The sequence below is a fragment of the Microtus pennsylvanicus genome, chromosome 11 (assembly GCF_037038515.1).
Source record: "Microtus pennsylvanicus isolate mMicPen1 chromosome 11, mMicPen1.hap1, whole genome shotgun sequence".
NCBI classification, from domain to species: domain Eukaryota; kingdom Metazoa; phylum Chordata; class Mammalia; order Rodentia; family Cricetidae; genus Microtus; species Microtus pennsylvanicus.
Genome location: NC_134589.1, coordinates 16,984,005 through 17,001,250, shown reverse-complemented (window position 1 = coordinate 17,001,250; position 17,246 = coordinate 16,984,005). Strand labels below are relative to the sequence as shown.

At 39.0% G+C, this 17,246-nt stretch overlaps 1 protein-coding gene across 1 annotated transcript in view; it reads left to right on the top strand.

The window, feature by feature from the left end:
* Nucleotides 1-17,246, top strand: part of Efcab3 (EF-hand calcium binding domain 3) — a 370,379-nt gene that overhangs the window by 132,178 nt on the left and 220,955 nt on the right. Inside the window, 11 exon segments of the mRNA XM_075941765.1 lie at nucleotides 2,559-2,612; nucleotides 4,494-4,598; nucleotides 6,978-7,079; nucleotides 7,934-7,987; nucleotides 9,349-9,453; nucleotides 10,241-10,294; nucleotides 12,610-12,714; nucleotides 14,598-14,651; nucleotides 15,252-15,353; nucleotides 15,878-15,931; nucleotides 16,946-17,050. Coding sequence (XP_075797880.1) covers nucleotides 2,559-2,612; nucleotides 4,494-4,598; nucleotides 6,978-7,079; nucleotides 7,934-7,987; nucleotides 9,349-9,453; nucleotides 10,241-10,294; nucleotides 12,610-12,714; nucleotides 14,598-14,651; nucleotides 15,252-15,353; nucleotides 15,878-15,931; nucleotides 16,946-17,050 — 894 coding nt within the window.

Below are 17,246 nucleotides of genomic sequence, written 5' to 3'. Positions count from 1 at the left end.
ACTTTATTTTATTTTGGGTGGGAGTGTGATCGATGTCACTGCTAGACTTTGTTAGAAAAACACAGTGTTATTGAAGAAGTGGAGGGATATATGCAGAATGAGAGGGCTTTTGGTAAAGTAAAAGGGGGCTTGGGAAACAGAGAAAAAGAGAACATAGAAGTAAGGAATTTTTAAATAGCATTTTTGCTCTGAGTTCTCATTATATTTTTCAGAGACATTTAAGGAACAGAAGGGTTGAGGAGATGTAAGAGATGTTAGAATCATTTCTTACATGAGATGAACAGAGTTCACCAAGTGTCTCATAAGGACCCTGGGTTCAGGCCTGAACGAATAGTGCCCTCATCTCTGCTCATGCTTTACTTTGCATTCTCTTTCCTAAGAGAAACTCCATGGTCCAAAGACTAGGTTCCTAGACACCTAATCTCCTTTGGTGAGCTAAAGTCTAAAATTTAATTGAATTAGGGGTAAATTAACTACCAAACCAAATAAGTGAAAGTTAAATACGTTAACCTGAGAGCTTTTCAGTAGGGGCTCTCTACAAAACATAACCCAACCTATAATCTCAGACACATCAATGCTCACTCATGTTATCTGATTCTGTCACTGTAAAGGATAAACAGTCTTCTTTAGAATGTATTTTTGTTTATTCTTTTGTTTTTATTGCTTTCAACCTGCCAGACAGAATATGTCTCATTTAATTATGTCCTTCACTTGCAGTGAGAGATACAATCACTAGACAAACACAGTCTTGATGGTGGCTCCATCAATTTCTAAAGCAGCAAATTATTTTTAAACTCATAGGTCTGCCTTAAATTATGATAGAGTTGGTTTTTCTCAAACTATCAACATGAACTGGATTATGAGGAAAACTATATGCCTATTTTGTGGAAACATCCTTGCCTTTGATTCTAATTCATTTTCAAACAATTTAAGGTCAGCCAAGTGCATATGAGAAAAGATTATTATTAGATAATCTTCTTCTAAATCAACAATAGGGTTTAAATTCTTCTTCTAAATCAACAATAGAGTTTAAATTTAACATTCTGCTTACGGTGACCTGATCATCCGAGGTGTTACTAGGATGGTGTGAGGCAAAGTGTGTGTACTGAAGCCTCCTGACACACGGGTGTGAAGTGAAGGGTGTGTACTGAAGCCTCCTGACACACGGGGTGTGAGGTGAAGGGTGTGTACTGAAACCTCCTGAAACACGGCTCAAGCCTAGATCCACAATGAAGTTAGAGGCACAGAAGGACCTTGACCGCCACGTTTGTAGTAAAATTTAGCACATCAAAGCAATATAATTTATGAGAGAAGACCACCTGTATCTGAGATGTGCCAACCCAGACATACATTCATATAAAGTAGCCCCACACTTAGTGGTTTTACCTCCTTATGTCTGAACACTGCCAGTGACTCAGGGAAACACGTTTTTCACTTTCCTGACCTCACTGGCTCTGCTGTAGATATAACTTGTAGACTATTCTGTCTTAGTAGGTCCAGGAGGGAAAAAAGGATTTGTTTGGCCCAGGTTTAACCACCTATGAACAATATATATTCTTTTTTTTTAACAAAATGTTTTTCTTAACATGTATTTCTGTTACTTGTATATGCATATAATATGTGTGTTAATATTGTAATTTGATTTTGAATAAATTATTTCATGCTTTTGCTAATTTAATAAATATTTATTGAATTATCTACAATCTGCATTTAAATTTTTTCATGGTATAAAAAATGTTTTACATAATACTATAATATATCACTTGCAATTTCAAGTAACTTACCAATACTGGAGATATTTAGTTTTTTTCTTATGATAAAATATAACATATGAAATATGAAAGATCATCTACTTGTAACATAATTCTTTTTTTTTTTTTTGGTGTTTCGAGACAGGGTTTCTCTGTGGCTTTGGAGCCTGTCCTGGAACTAGCTCTGTAGACTAGGGTGGTCTGAACTCACAGAGATCCGCCTGCCTCTGCCTCCCGAGTGCTGGGATTAAAGGCGTGCGCCACCACTGCCTGGCCATATTCTTTTGTTTCGTGTATTTTATGCTAATATCTTTTCATGGCTGGTTTTTATAAATTTCCATGGACTATGCATTGTGATAATATTCTGATCATTAGAATCGAAAGATTGGCTTCAAAATGATAAGTATTTTACTCACATAAATCAAGTTATCTAATCAAGTTACTCAGATCCCAGTAGAGTGAGAGATAATCTAGATTAAACAATCATGAATGGTAAACTCAGCTTTAAATTACATTCTTTTTTAGAATTAAAAAAAAGTTGATTCTCAAAGTCTAAGAATTCAATAAAAAAGAATTCACTTTAAGCTGTACATATTTATTGTTAGAATTTCACTTTCCCTTATGACAGTGTATAAAGACCAATGTTTTAAGAAGCATGTCTATATGTAGTGTGTTTATGCCATGTTAAGTCATCCTTTGTGTTCTCTGGGGAGAGCATAGGCTAACATTCAGTTGCTAATAAATGCTTTTGAATTTCTTTAATGTTTCAAATTTCTAAATGAATGTTACATATACATTTTCTTACAGTTCAGGGGAAAGTGGAAGCAGACAAGTTTATGGATGAAGAAAAAGCTTTTATTAGTAAGTAAACTACTCTTTAAATGTCTTTGCTGATGGATAATGGGAAATGTTTGACAAGGAAGGCTGCGGACAGGCTGGATTAGCAGACACGATGGTCTCGATTGTTCCTCCCTCACCTTTTCATTAGCTGCCCTTCCCCTCTGCCAGCATTTGCTTATTTGCTGAAATCTTTCTATTGTTTTCTAGGGTTTGAACATAATCCAAATAGCTTTCCTTGTTTGCTCATCTTTTGAGAGTTTCTGTGGAGAGATGGTCCACAACTCCACTGATCTGTGGGGAGATGGTCCACAGTGTTCTCTACTCCAGTGTTCAGTGGAGAGATGGTCCACGGTGTTCTCTACTCCAGTGACCTGTGGAGAGATGGTCCACGGTGTTCTCTACTCCAGTGTTCAGTGGAGAGATGGCCCACGGTGTTCTCTACTCCAGTGACCTGTGGAGAGATGGTCCACAACTCTACTGATCTGTGGGGAGATGGTCCATAGTGTTCTCTACTCCAGTGTTCAGTGGAGAGATGGTCCATGGTGTTCTCTACTCCAGTGACCTGTGGAGAGATGGTCCACAACTCTACTGATCTGTGGGGAGATGGTCCATAGTGTTCTCTACTCCAGTGTTCAGTGGAGAGATGGTCCATGGTGTTCTCTACTCCAGTGTTCAGTGGAGAGATGGCCCACGGTGTTCTCTACTCCACTGATCTGTGGAGAGATGGTCCACGGTGTTCTCTACTCCAGTGTTCAGTGGAGAGATGGTCCATGGTGTTCTCTACTCCACTGATCTGTGGAGAGATGGTCCACGGTGTTCTCTACTCCAGTGTTCAGTGGAGAGATGGTCCCACGGTGTTCTCTACTCCAGTGACCTGTGGAGATATGGTCCACAACTCTACTGATCTGTGGGGAGATGGTCCACGGTGTTCTCTACTCCAGTGTTCAGTGGAGAGATGGTCCCATGGTGTCCTCTACTCCACCGTTCTTGCAGTAGAATAGTTATGGAGTAGAGAATCTTTCAACAGATTATTTTCCACTGAAACCTCTGTAATGTTTTCTTAACCAATACCAATACACTCCAGCTTTCCACCTTTATGTGACAAAACACTTGACAAGAACTTAGATCTTTAAAAACTCAGTTAAATTCTCTGTTAGTATGGCAATTTGAATAAGAAAGTGCCAATAGTTATTTATTTAAAAACAGTGGGTAGAAAAATTCAACATTGGACAGGGTCAAATTATTAGTGACACTATAAAGTAAAAATCATGTTATTCAGGTCAAAAGATAATACATACAATAAATGTGGTGGAGTACATAAATTTCCCATTTACAGTTGAATATGTTGACTAATTATTAAAACAAATTGCTTTTCTTTGGGGAAGACTTGAACCAAGGAATAAAAGTGTTTTTTTTTTTTTTTTTTTTTTTTTTTTTTTTTATTGATAAAAGGAGGATAAAGAAAAGAGAAAAAAAAACAAATTTCCACCTCCTTTTTTGACGGGCTGGAGAGATGGCTTAGGTGTTAAAAGCTAGTCTCACAATCAGAAAAAGTTCTTTGTGGCTTTTTGTTTTCTTTTGAGACAGGGTTTCATGTAGACTAGGCTATCCTCAACCCACTGTGCAGCTGAGGTAAGCCTTGAACTCCTGGTCCTCTTGCCTTTCTACCTCCTAAGTGCTGGGATAACAGGTGTATACCACCTCCACACATGAAGATTCTTGTTTATTAATATTAAAGGATGTATTCTATTTGTGATTCCCCATAGCTTTATGTAGATAAATGTGGATTTTTTTTGTTTTGTTTTGTGTTTTCCTTAGGGATGATGTGTTGTCAGAAAGTGAATTTTTCACCATTTTGTAAAATGATTACTCTCTAATATTAGTGATTGTGTGTTTTCAAAGGGAAAAGGATTCATAGCGACGACATGCAGGGAGTTCTGGAAGACATGAGGATTGAGGTCACAGATGAAGAGCTCAAGAGCCTCCAGGACTCGCTGCCTTTTGATGGTGAGCTCTAGAAACACTTCTCAGACCACCAGAGAGCTTCCCTGCAGAACCTGTGAATAGGTTCTAGATTTGTGCTTATTCCTGCAGAAAACTGCTAGAAATAGTTAGAAAAGTCAGGATATTTTTGCTTAAATATAGTAAGGAGGCCACTGGTTAGTTCCCAGCCGCTTAGCCCTGAAACAATCACACAGAAACTATTATTTAAATCACTGCTTGGCCCATTAGCTCTAGCTTCTTATTGGCTCTTACATCTTAATTTAACCCATCTCCATTAATCTGTGTATCACCATGAGATTGTGGCCTACCAGCAAAGTTTCAGCATATCTGTCTGTCTCCGGTGGCAGCTCCATGACTTCTCTTTTGACTCTGCCTTCCTCCTCCCAGCATTCAGTTTAGTTTCTGCCTGCCTAGCTCTGTTCACCTATAGGTCTACTAAAGGCCCAAAGCAGTTTCTTTATTAATTAATGATATTCACAGCATACAGAAGGGAATCCCACATCACTTAGATTTGTGTGTCATCCACCATACCCTTCAGTCATACGCTTTGTCATCTGAATGCAGGAAACAGTCCCCTTTCAGACAGTGGCAGCAGTGGACCCTAAGAAGACAAAGGAAGCTGTGGCTATGGATAAGAAAAAGAAAGGGCAGGAGAGGGAAGAAGGGGAGGAGGAGAGGGAACAGGAAGATTAGGAGGGGAGGGAGAGCAAGAGGAGAAGGTGAAGAAGGAGAGGAAGGTGGGCTTGAACATAATAGTGCTTCTCTCAGCTGCCAATCCCTCAGTTCTCAAAATTCTGTATATGTGCATATATATGTATGTGTATATATGTGTGTGTCACAGTTTTCTTTCCTATTACTCTATTTTATTATGATGAGATCAAACACACTCATATAATTAAACTTAGATATCTTACTGAAATAATAAAAGAGTTGAGCTCACATCTCCATTCTAACATGGTTTCTTCCTTTTTTAAAAATAAAGCATGTGATCAAACTGGACTCTCTGAACGTGGCAGACAATGAGGGCTGACTGAGAAGCCAAGGACAATGGCACTGGGTTTTGATCTTACTGTGTGTACTGGCTTTAAGGGAGCCTAGTCTGTTTGGATGCACACCTTCCTAGACCTGGATGGAGGGGGGAGGACCTTGGACTTCCCACAGGGCAGGGAACCCTGACTGCTCTTTGGACTGGAGAGGAAGGGGAAGGGGGATGGGAGGAGGGAGAGGGAAATGGGAGGTGAGGAGAAGGCAGAAATTTTTAATAAAAAAAGGCAGCTGTCATGTCCTTAAGTCTGTTAAATAAAGGAAAAATGAACAAAAAAAATAGCTTCCAGCAATGAATTTCCAAACAGAATGTTAGATGGTGTGCCGTCTGTGAAAGGTACGTGAGGAGCATGGTAAGAAAAGCAGAATCGTCTGAATCTTTAAGGAATGAGAGTCTTATCTTTATTCCGTGGTCCAGATTGTCTATTCAGTTATTTACAGCATGTTCTTATAAGTACTGTCTAGATCACAGCCTTGCACAGAGACACTCATTCTCCACCACACACAAAATACTTCTGCGCTGGGCATGGTCATGTACACCAAACACATCTAGCATTTAGGAGACAGAGGCAGGGGTCATGAGTTCACAGCCAGACTGGGCCCTACCTCCAAAAACATAAACCAACAACAAAAAAGCCACTTCAGCCTGGTCTATACAGTAGTTCCAGGCCAGCCAGGGCTGCATAGTAACACCTTGCTAAAATAAAACAACAATCCCAAAAACCTAGCCCAGCCACTGTACAGCTTCTAACTAATGTCACTCTAATTACCTCTGCAATCAACACTGATTATTTCAAGATGTGCCATATAATCAATACTCTTCCTTGCACCTTTTAAAACTTCAGTTGCCCCAACCTTCTTACATATATCTATGCTGTACTATAAAAGCTGGTCACAGTGACCTGTAAACCAGCACACACTTCATGAAAGATTCCCAGATGTCATTTCGTGAATTATTTATAAGGCAGGTATCTAACTATGGGAAGATTGAGGAAGATAATTCCATTCTGATTCACACACAGAGGACAACTTGTGGAGGATTGGTCCTCTCCTTCCACATGTTGGTTCCAGAGATTAAATTTAGGCCCTCAGACTTGGACACAAGTGTCTTTACCCAATGACCCATGTCGCTGTCCTGTTTCTGGTTTTTATATTGGTTCTTAAATGCTCTTATACGGAATAAATGGAAGTTAAAACAGGAAAGTCTTCTCCATTTAAGTGCATTTTCTCTCTGTCTTCATTACAGTAACAGCTAACCGTTTCAAATCAGATTGCACACATGCAAAAATACACTTCTTGTGTCTCAAACTCATTTTCTATCCTTGTGTATTTTCTAAGGAGGAGAAGTTAAGCTTGATAATTTGGACAATGTCCTGAAAAACCTGGGAGTGAAGCTCACGCCAAAGGAGCAAGAAAGATTAATGGAGTATCTGCCATCTAGTTGTAAGTCCCTTCGTGTCTTAGAGAAGAGCATTGCACATGCAAAGCTAGGCAGAAACTACTATTCATGTGACCGCGGCTTCTTCACGGGACTGTAGGTGCCACAGTCACATGCTGAGATAGAGAACCTTCCACCCGCTGGGCCGCTCAGCCCTCTGTTAGATGTTGGTGCTGCAACACAAATGAGCACAGGTATTTTCACAGCTGGAAGCAGCCTCGTCAGGACCAGAATAAAAGCCGTAATCTGACACTAGTTATTAGTAATCCTCCAAACGTTGTACTGGGGCCACTAATCATTCCACTCCCATTTCACAGTATTTTATACACAATATTTAGGCTCACATTTTCATGAGCATCCTCTTGATATTTGCTGGAAACTCGGTTCTTTAGCTTCAGCCCACAATCTTCCCTAATTGAAAAAACAAAACAGAACCAGATTTCTAGTGTATTCTGTCTGTGAAGAATTGTTTGTCTTCAGAGTGCCTCAGATCTTTAGATCTCAATTGATCATATCTAACACTTAATGTTAAACACTTTTTTGGCCTTTTGGCTAAGTTCTAATGTAAGAAAAAAATCTACTATAAAATATCTCTTAATTCTACATTCTCAAAAGGGCCACATTAAACACTGAAGGCTTTCCCTCATTTTCCACTAAAATTGGACTCATTTCCCCTCCAATATGTGGAGTTTAATATAAAATCTATGGTTTATGTTCTTGAGCTCAATAAAGAGGTAAAGATAAAAGACAAAGGTGAAAAGTTAATGGATTTTGAATTATCTCTTCTTTTGTGTCTTCTGGTTTGTTTTATATGTGACATTTTGAAGTTAACACCTAATTTTGAATTTTCTCGTAGCTCATGGAAAAATTTCATTCAATCAAGTGCTAGATGGAGTGGCAGAGGTTTTAGGTGAGAATTAATTCTAATTATTGTCCCTTGTGCTATACTAAATTACATTCTGAGGCTCTCTTCTGTCATGTCTTTTTGTTCTATCATTTTACCATCTCAGTTCAGAAAATATTTAATTATCTTAAATACCAACTGGCAAGCTACAACTTAGGCCAAATAATTTGGGGGGAAGCATTTCCTTATACCATACCCACCTCCATTAGCTTATGTACTACTGATGGCTTCTTTCACGCTGTCATGATAAAGCTAAGTAGCTGTGATGTTGATTTCATGTTCTGTAAAGCTTAAACTATCTACTATCTTTCATAAGGGTTTTTCTTCTTTAGACAATTATGATTTACCAATGAAGTGGACAAATGGAAATTATTGTGATAGTCTCTTACACTCTAAGTCGTCCTGTGAATGATAAGTTATATGAACACTCCAACTTTGGGCTTCCCATACTTAACAAATGTCCATGTGGTGCCTTGACAGACTTTCTCTGTTCTCCAAGATATACTCTACTCTAAACCTTAGTCTATTTAATGTGAACCAAGGAATTTTTTCTGGTCGCAACCAAAACTGTCGGATTTAACATTATGTAAGATAGCCCAGAGTACACAGAACAGAAAGGTTTGGCCACAGTCAAAAGGCTGTGAGCACACGATTGTATTAAACCATTTTAAGACAATACAAGAAAAAAGTGAAAATGTGGTAAGTTCAGGAGATTGGGGTAGAGTGCATGAAAGGACTCCTCGATCTAAATCTAGGGCAGACACTGAACCGAGCTTCGGAGTCTGTCAGCCGAATCAGCCTTCCTTGACAACACTGGTTACAAGGCCCTGAGCACAGAGTTAAGCAAGTGGGTCTGTTGATGAATCGTATTCTGGTCAATATTTTTTTTCTTTTTTAAATTCTCCTTTCATAAAAATGCAGAGATATGCCTGGTAAGTAATTGTAGGTTGCCAACAAATATATAAACTATTAAGCTGAAATAGCAGATTTTCTTAATTTCTTAGTCAAATTAAATATGCTCTGGGGCAGAAGCACCTTGCACTGACCTAACTTCTTAAGTGGTCAGAACCAAAGACAACAGCATTCATAATGAAAGAGAAGTAGAACTAGGGAACTGGATCAATTATCCACGGCCTTGGAAACAACGTAGAATCTCTAAACTGTGTGCCTGTGACTCTGTCCCTCAACTAAAGCTCCTGTACTGCGAGGCACAGTGTATGGCCGATCTGAGGATGCGACAGTTGTGGGCCGCTTTTTTGTGAACCTTTTGAAGCCGCTGGTTAATAAACAAATGTTGTTTTCCAAGCTTTAGAGATGTTCATGTCGCATATCCATTCTTGCCTCCATTCAGTGTCTTTGTTTTTAAGGGGAAGAAGTTAATGTCAAAGACATAAAAGATACTCTGGAACAAATGGGAATAGAGCTCACAGACGAAGAATGCTCCTTTGTGGAGAGCATGCTTCCAATTAACGGTAAGCGTTTAGAAAACCAATATAGCCCTTAGGAAGTCACATGAAACCCTACTGGTTTGTAAGCTAATTAAAACCATACTTGTTTTCGAGAAAAATAACTTGAACAGAGGTTCCCTCCTGTAGGTGAGCAATGCTATTCCGGAAGGCATGGGTTATTAAGTGAAAATCTTAGTGTTAGGTTCAGGTTCCCTCCCTGTGAATAATTGGTCAGGGAGGCCGCAGAGACCCCCCCCCCAAAATACAGAATACTGCCATTGTTTGTGGTTTCCCACCTTAGCTAGGAGGTAAAGCGTTTAGGCAGAGGGACACCACAAGTTTTGTTTAATGATCTTAAAGTCCTGTAACTACTTATAATTGAAACCTTAAGAAAAAAAAGTGCAGTCCCATTTAGAAAGAAATCCCATCTGTCTCTTTACAGTTTGGAACCACCCGTGACTTCAGTCATTTATCTAGCATTAGATAAAGGACGTCGATTTTTGTATTCTTATTCCAGTGGGAAGATATTTTCAGGATTCCGTGGGCTTTTATGTAACAGCGAATGATTGGGAAAGTCCTGGATGGAAAGCTGGAGGAATTAAAGGGAGGGTAGGGAAGAACTAAGGCACCTCTGCTTCACTGCGGCAGCGTGGACGTCTGCAGCGTTCTCCCAGGGTCTAGGAAGCTGTACTCAGAACTTTGTTTGATTTGTCTTGTTTTTTGTTAGTTAGTTTGTTTTTGTCTTTTGGAAGTAGAACATCCCTTTCCTGGGGTGAATCGTGAGGTTAATGCCTGACTTCTGTCCTTGCAGCCAGTGGCATGGTGTACCAGAACAGGTTGCTGGAGGATGTGCTCGCCTCTAAAAGTAAGTGGGTGTGGAAGGCTCGTGACCGCGAGTGTCTCGTGTTCTCCAGGTTCAGAACCTGCAGGACGCTGATGACATTTACATAGTTTCTGCATAGATTTTACCAAATATACTCTCGAACCATTCTTTTCCTTCAAAATGCTTTTTAACTAATATTTTAGGAAATTGTACAAAGTAATGGGTCACCTACCAAGACCTCTTCATGCATGTCTCTCATTACACATTGCCTCATCCTTTCTTTCCATTGCCCGCCCTTCTACTCTGTCCTGCCAATCTGCTCCCTCCTTTTCTCAGCTTCCATATCACACATACTTCATATTTCTCAGCTCCATATCACACATACTTCATATTTCTCAGCTTCCATATCACACATACTTCATATTTCTCGGCTCCATATCACACATACGTCATAGTCAGCTCTTTTCCCACAGGGTTAAGATCGCCTCCGCTCTCTCCCCTTCTAATTTCGTGACCTACGTACACATACACACCAACAAATACCTATATTACACACATTCATGTACACACACACATGTGCATATGTGCACGAACATTTAGGGGAAAAGTAAGGTGAAACCAAATACTAGTAAATGTAGAGAAAAGAGGAAAGACTGGTGGAGACAGCTGGAAAAAGAAAATAATCTAGAAATAGGAAAAAGGTAAAAGCCTTCAAATTAAAAAAATGTATAGATGTAACTACAAGAATATTTAAAGAATAACAAGATATGTTAAAACACAATAGAGTAAAAGCCCTGTTATGTAGTATGCAGTAATATGTAGTAACAGAAAGCTTGGAATCATAAGGGGAAAAAATAAACTACAAAAGGTATGGAATGGAATGTTAGAGAACCATCCCCTGGTCCTCAAAAGTTCAAGGCTAAGAAATGCCTTTAAAAGTGTTCCTCAAAAAAAAAAAAGTGTTCATCATCCTTAGCAATTATGTAAATACAAATTAAAACAACTTTGAGTCCCATCTCGCCGCAGTCAGAATGCCTACAACAAAACTAACAGCAATACTGGGGAGTAGTGAGGGGAGACCTTCACTCGCCATCCGGGAGAATGCAAACTGCTGCAGCCACTCTGGAAATCAGTATGGAGACGCTTCAAAGACCTAAAAATAAATAGAGGTTTTTTTCTTTAAAAGGCACTCGATGCCACCAGCAATTGTGACAAGCTATGTAAAATAAACAGCAAGCTTTCACACACATGTGTCAGATTTAAAAAAAATGTGTAAAAATGAAATAGCCCCCAGCAAACAGTGGAACTCTTTGCATCACTAGAATATGAAGTGACTGAGCACTTTCAATGACTGGGAAACCTACATAAATTTAAATGCATGTGTGTTTGTCTGCAGCTATTCCACTGAGGTGTGGCGGGGGTAGTGTTTACTGGGTCACTAAACCTTACACACACACACACACACACACACACACACACACACACACACACACAGATTCATCTGCACAGCAGGTCACTATGTAATGGTTCACTGTTGTTATAGAACAATAGGTAGCGAGATGAATAAAGTGTTCCATGCTTTGGTATGAACAGACATGAAACTACAGGAAGAATGCAAATGAAAATGGCAGGAGGAATTCACAATGTGGTTCATGTAAGCTTTACAGCTGTGCAAACCAGCTCCCACATACACGTGAAACCATCTCCCAAATACACGTGAAATCATCTCCCACATATACATGAAAACCATCTCCCACGTATATGTGAAATATCCCTAAGAATCTGAGCACACTGAAGACAGTAGATCCGTCCTAGGAAAGGGGTGGGAAAATAATGAGGATAATCTCCCTGCTTTGTTTAGGAACTGTTTGTTCCTAAAGCTGGTTGGGTTCTGTAGACGTCAATCATATTATCATGAAGATATTGCAAACCTGTAATGCTTTTTTAAAAAGTCAGAAGAATGCTTCTAAATTCTTAGCTAAACTCTGGGGAAAGGACTGTGTGGTCTTTTCTGGACTGGAGGCAAGAATTCACCCTCCTATTAGATGCATTTGTGTGACTTTCGTGTTCTCATTTATGGAAGTGGTATAGGACTGCACCATAACCTTCAGCACTTAGCTATACAAGCTGATCCCACACCCTAGAAGAGCTCCAAAGTAAGGGTTTTAACTCCACATTCATACTGGCGGTCCTTGTACAACTAACCACACAGCACTGGGCCGGAGCCTGACAGCACACCATGACAGTAATGTACAACACTGGGCCGGAGCCTGACAGCACACCATGACAGTAATGTACAGCTTGTGTTGTATTTTGTGGTCATTTGATCTTATTTATATTCCTCTCTTTTTCCAAAGATGGGATTGTGGATGTTGCTAGCATTGATAAGATTTTGCAAAACATGGGCATGAAACTCACAGAAATGGAGAGAGAAGATTTGATAGAGAAACTGCCTGTTGATGGTGAGCATGTAACTCTAAATGCTTGCGAAAACTTGAGAATGCGTGCGTCCATATAGTGAACTCTGAAAAGGAATTTTCCATTAAGGAGATGACATTTATAAAAACAGACATTGAACTCGGAATAACAGAAAGTGGTATTGTTTCTTATTATTTTATTAATATATGCCAGAAACCCCTTTAATTTAAATCCAAGGGATTGCTAAAAGAGTGGCTAGAACTGTTACCAGGACTAGAAAAAAATCAGATAGTTGGGGAAAAGTAACCTAAAAAAGTCTGGGTAGAGTTAAGTCTGGGAAAATAGAAAATAGCAATTCAAAACTAGAGCGTATTACCATAAGAGACAAAGACTGCAGCCATATGATCATGCTTCTCACTTTTTCAGCATCAAGGGCCTTCAAACATTCAAGCAATCATATTTGGAATGCTACCTTATAATAGAGCTACATAATGTCCCACTTCGCAGCTCAGTAATAATGGTTTGTCCATATTATCAATCAACCTCTTTAATAATTTAGAAGCAAATTCTGAAGCACGGTTAAAGCTGAATTAGTGTTGAAGTGTAGTAGATCAAAGAAATTGCTTAAAGAATAAATTAAAGAAGCCATTCATGAAAGAGAACATTTTGTATTATTCAGTTAATGTGAAATGTCCAGAACTGGATGCATGTGAGGTCTGAGGTGATGAAACTGTTCCTAGATCCTTCATGGGTGTGTGGCTCTATGCACACCAGGAACTTGCAGCTAGTTTGAGCATAATTCATACACCATAAAATGCAACTGTGTAATGTGAATTACTTGCACATAAGTCTTTTTAAAATGTTGATCATAGCCTGAAGAAGGATGCTTAAATGAAATCCCACACTAGCTCAGAATTGAGAATAATAGCAGAATCCTCTGCTGGAAGGGAGGACAGAAACTGGGTCCCGCAGACAGAAAAGAGACCAGACACGCTTTGCTTCGGCATAAATAGTGTAAGAGGCCACTCCCCAGAGGGCGGGTAACCACTGGCTGTAGAATTTCCTACATCAATAACCTGCTTTACTTTTTAGTTAAAGGGGAAAATAAGGAACAAATCTCCTCCTCTTAGGAGCTTTAGTGATCCTGTGGACAATTAATACTCTGTTCTGGTCACTTTCAGTTGTCAGTAGGATGATTAATAAAATCTCACATTATTAGGGACATGTTTGAGTTAATGATCTCAATTATCAGTTTCTGAATTACATAAACATGGGCTTAAATATTTTTATTTACAATAGGAAAACAGAAAATTGTTTTGCAGAGAGCACTTCTTAGTCTTTTTTTTTTCAATGAAGGAAGAAACATCTGGGATTCTAAGCTGCCTAAGTTTCCAAGCAAATTCTAGATGTGCGTCAGGCTTTCACTGCAGCTCTTTCTAAATTGGTTTACAAATAAATACCGAGCTTCTACTTTATGAAATATGTTAATCCTTGGGGTGATTATTTATTTTTATATGACAAAAGAGTAACAAACTGGAGACCAAAAATGTCAACTCATTGCATAAAGATATCAGTTTAATTCCATATTGAAACATTATTATTATAGCACATTCAACTTGTAAATCATGACGCCTGTTCTTGACGTTGGCAGAGTTTACAGAATTAACAGTTTTCTGGGGCATAACCATCAAGCAGACTCTATGGGGGAAGGTAATTTAATATTGTCATTTACCCTTGACAGTTGCAAGATAAATTTCCTATCTCAAAATAGATTGTGCTCTGGTAATCATGATTTAGATTTCTAGCTCAAAAGACAGAAATCATGGGATAAAATAATAGAGTCTACAAATATTACATTTTATCTATTTCTTACTTTATTGAGTATCAATCTGTACATTTATATTGGACGTGTGTATTTTCTTACCAGATACTGACAAGGTTAAATTGAGAACATTACTGAATTTGTTGGAAGCTTATACTGGTGAGTCCTCACTCTGATGTGTATTAATGTTTAAAATAACTGCTCAAGTTATGCAGTTGGTATATTTTTGTCCTATGACTGTTTCAACTAATAGGTTCTCTAAAAAAAATCTTATTTGGAGCTTTGTCTTAGACTTTATAATAAAATTTAAATGTTTTATTTTTGAAAAGAAGATTGAAAGACCTACTTTTCATAATAATATTTACTTCCCCAGGATTAAAATAACCCTAGTCTTGATGTCCATAGGAAATAACACTGCCGCTGTGCAGACAGTGCTCACTTAACTAAAAATCACCCTATTAATTTCTCGTTCCAGAATTATAAATCTCTCATTCTAATTTGCTGAGAACTCTTATCCAAAAGTACTGCTCAGCTGGATTAGCCGCGCACAAACTCATCACTAAGAGAATATTCCTTTTATAAAATTAAGAAACGCTACCCTATCTGTAGTTCCCCTCATGAGTCTCTGTAGTTGAAGGTGATTTTCCCAGTGTACTGCTTGAAGTTGAAGATGAGGTAGAACAGATGAGTTTCCTACAACCAGACATAATTAGATTATTCTCCAAATGGCCAGAGGTTAATGTTACTATTTTTCAAAAGGACAAAAGGTTGATGTCAATGATCTACCAACACTTCTGAGAGACATGGGGATTGAACTCACCGAGAGAGAAGAGATGTTATTTCACTCCCTCCCCATGGATGGTGAGCCACACAAACACCTTTTCAAGGGACTGGATGCCTAGGGGTCTTTGCATAGTTTTCTAAACTTATCTCTTCAATTATTTCCTCTAAGAAGTGCTGAAAATGAATGGGGAAAATGCATTCCCTGTCACAGAGCTTTAATCTGAGACTCACTAAGCTCTTCAATAATTCTGCCATCAGAATTGATTAATTGCTGCATGTGACCCACTCAGGTGCCTGGGCTCTAAATCCACAAGAGAAAGAACAAAGGGGAGTGAGTGACCAGGCCATGTAAAGGCAAGAAGGGAGCAGGAGAGGAAAGAAGGGATTGAAGATGGTATCTGCATATCTCTCCACCTGTTTTCTCACCATCTATGTTTTTGTCACTAAGAGAATTTACTTTTTAAAAATTATGTTTATTTCATAGGACATTAGGGAAGATTTAAAAGGCTTTAAAAGTTTATTTACTGGAACTAGCCAGTTGCTCAGTAACTGTGTGATTTGCTTTTCCGTGGAAGATACATTTCACTTTTTTTCCCTTATAGATGCTGGGATGGTGTATCATAACAGAATTTTGGAAGAAGTGAAGTCTATGAAAGGTTTGTGAGAAGTGGGATTGGCAGGAACATCCTCTGGAAAGCCAGCACGTGCATTTATGACAGTCAGTTTATGTGCCTATGTCTCTATATTTAGATTTCCCATCTTCTACATGCAAGACTCTGATATAATCATCCATATTATATCATTACAAGATGTCCATTCTTGAACCTTTTAAAATTGCATCCTCAAATAATCACACAAAAATCTAACTACACATAGAATGTAATATAGAAAATAATACCAGGGTTTTTTTTTCTCTGTGAATTCACCCTCCAGCAATTTGGACTTCAAAAAGTCTTCATTATGTTTTTATAGATCATTCCCCCATAAATCCAGTTAAAACGGGATGAGGAAGAAAGCATGATTGTGGCTTAGCCACCTTCTTGCTGCTTCCCTCACAGAGACTAGAAAGGAAAGAGCAATGCCATCAAGTTTTGTTTCTTGGCGTGTGATGAGAGAAGTCTCTTTCAGGTCGCAGCCTGACCTCCTAAAATGTCAGTTAGCAGGTCCCTTTTGGATTTTTGTGATGATGAATGTATTGTCAGTGATAATCAGGTGGAGAAAGTGGTTATTATTTTTACTATATCTCCAACTGTACCAGTGAAGCCAAACTTGACGATTGGGATCTTGAGCTGTTGCTCTCATGTGTCACCATGACCTTGCTTCCCAGGAAGGCTTACCCAGGGTTTCCTCCTGTGCCCCATGGAGACAGCTCTACCCTTGATGTGCCCTTGCTTCATTGCACAGCTCAGTATTAAAGCTATATAACTTGAAGCGATAACACAGTCCCAAGCAATGCTTCAAGCTTAGACTTGTTCTGTTATAAATTCTTGACTTGATTGTAGCTGACTTGCTGAGTTAACTTTCAGTGTTCATTCACTGCTACAAATAAATGATACATTTATACTTTTTTGTGCTGAAATATAAGATTAAAATCTTAGGCCTGGATATATACATATTTTGGAACCATTAGCTATTTTCTTCAAAATAATTTTTTAAATTTCTTTCCCCAGGAGGAATGGTTAAAGTTAATAACCTAGACACTGTCCTGAGAAGTCTGGGTATTGAACTCACAGATGAAGAGCGGGAAAGTCTGACAGAAAGTCTGCCACTTACGGGTGAGTGTCGTGTGCCACAGTGCGTGTCAGTGTGAATTCGTGTGCCACAGTGCGTGTCAGTGTGAGTGTCGTGTGCCACAGTGCGTGTCAGTGTGAGTGAGTGTGCCACAGTGCGTGTCAGTGTGAGTGAGTGTGCCACAGTGCGTGTCAGTGTGAGTGAGTGTGCCACAGTGCGTGTCAGTGTGAGTGAGTGTGC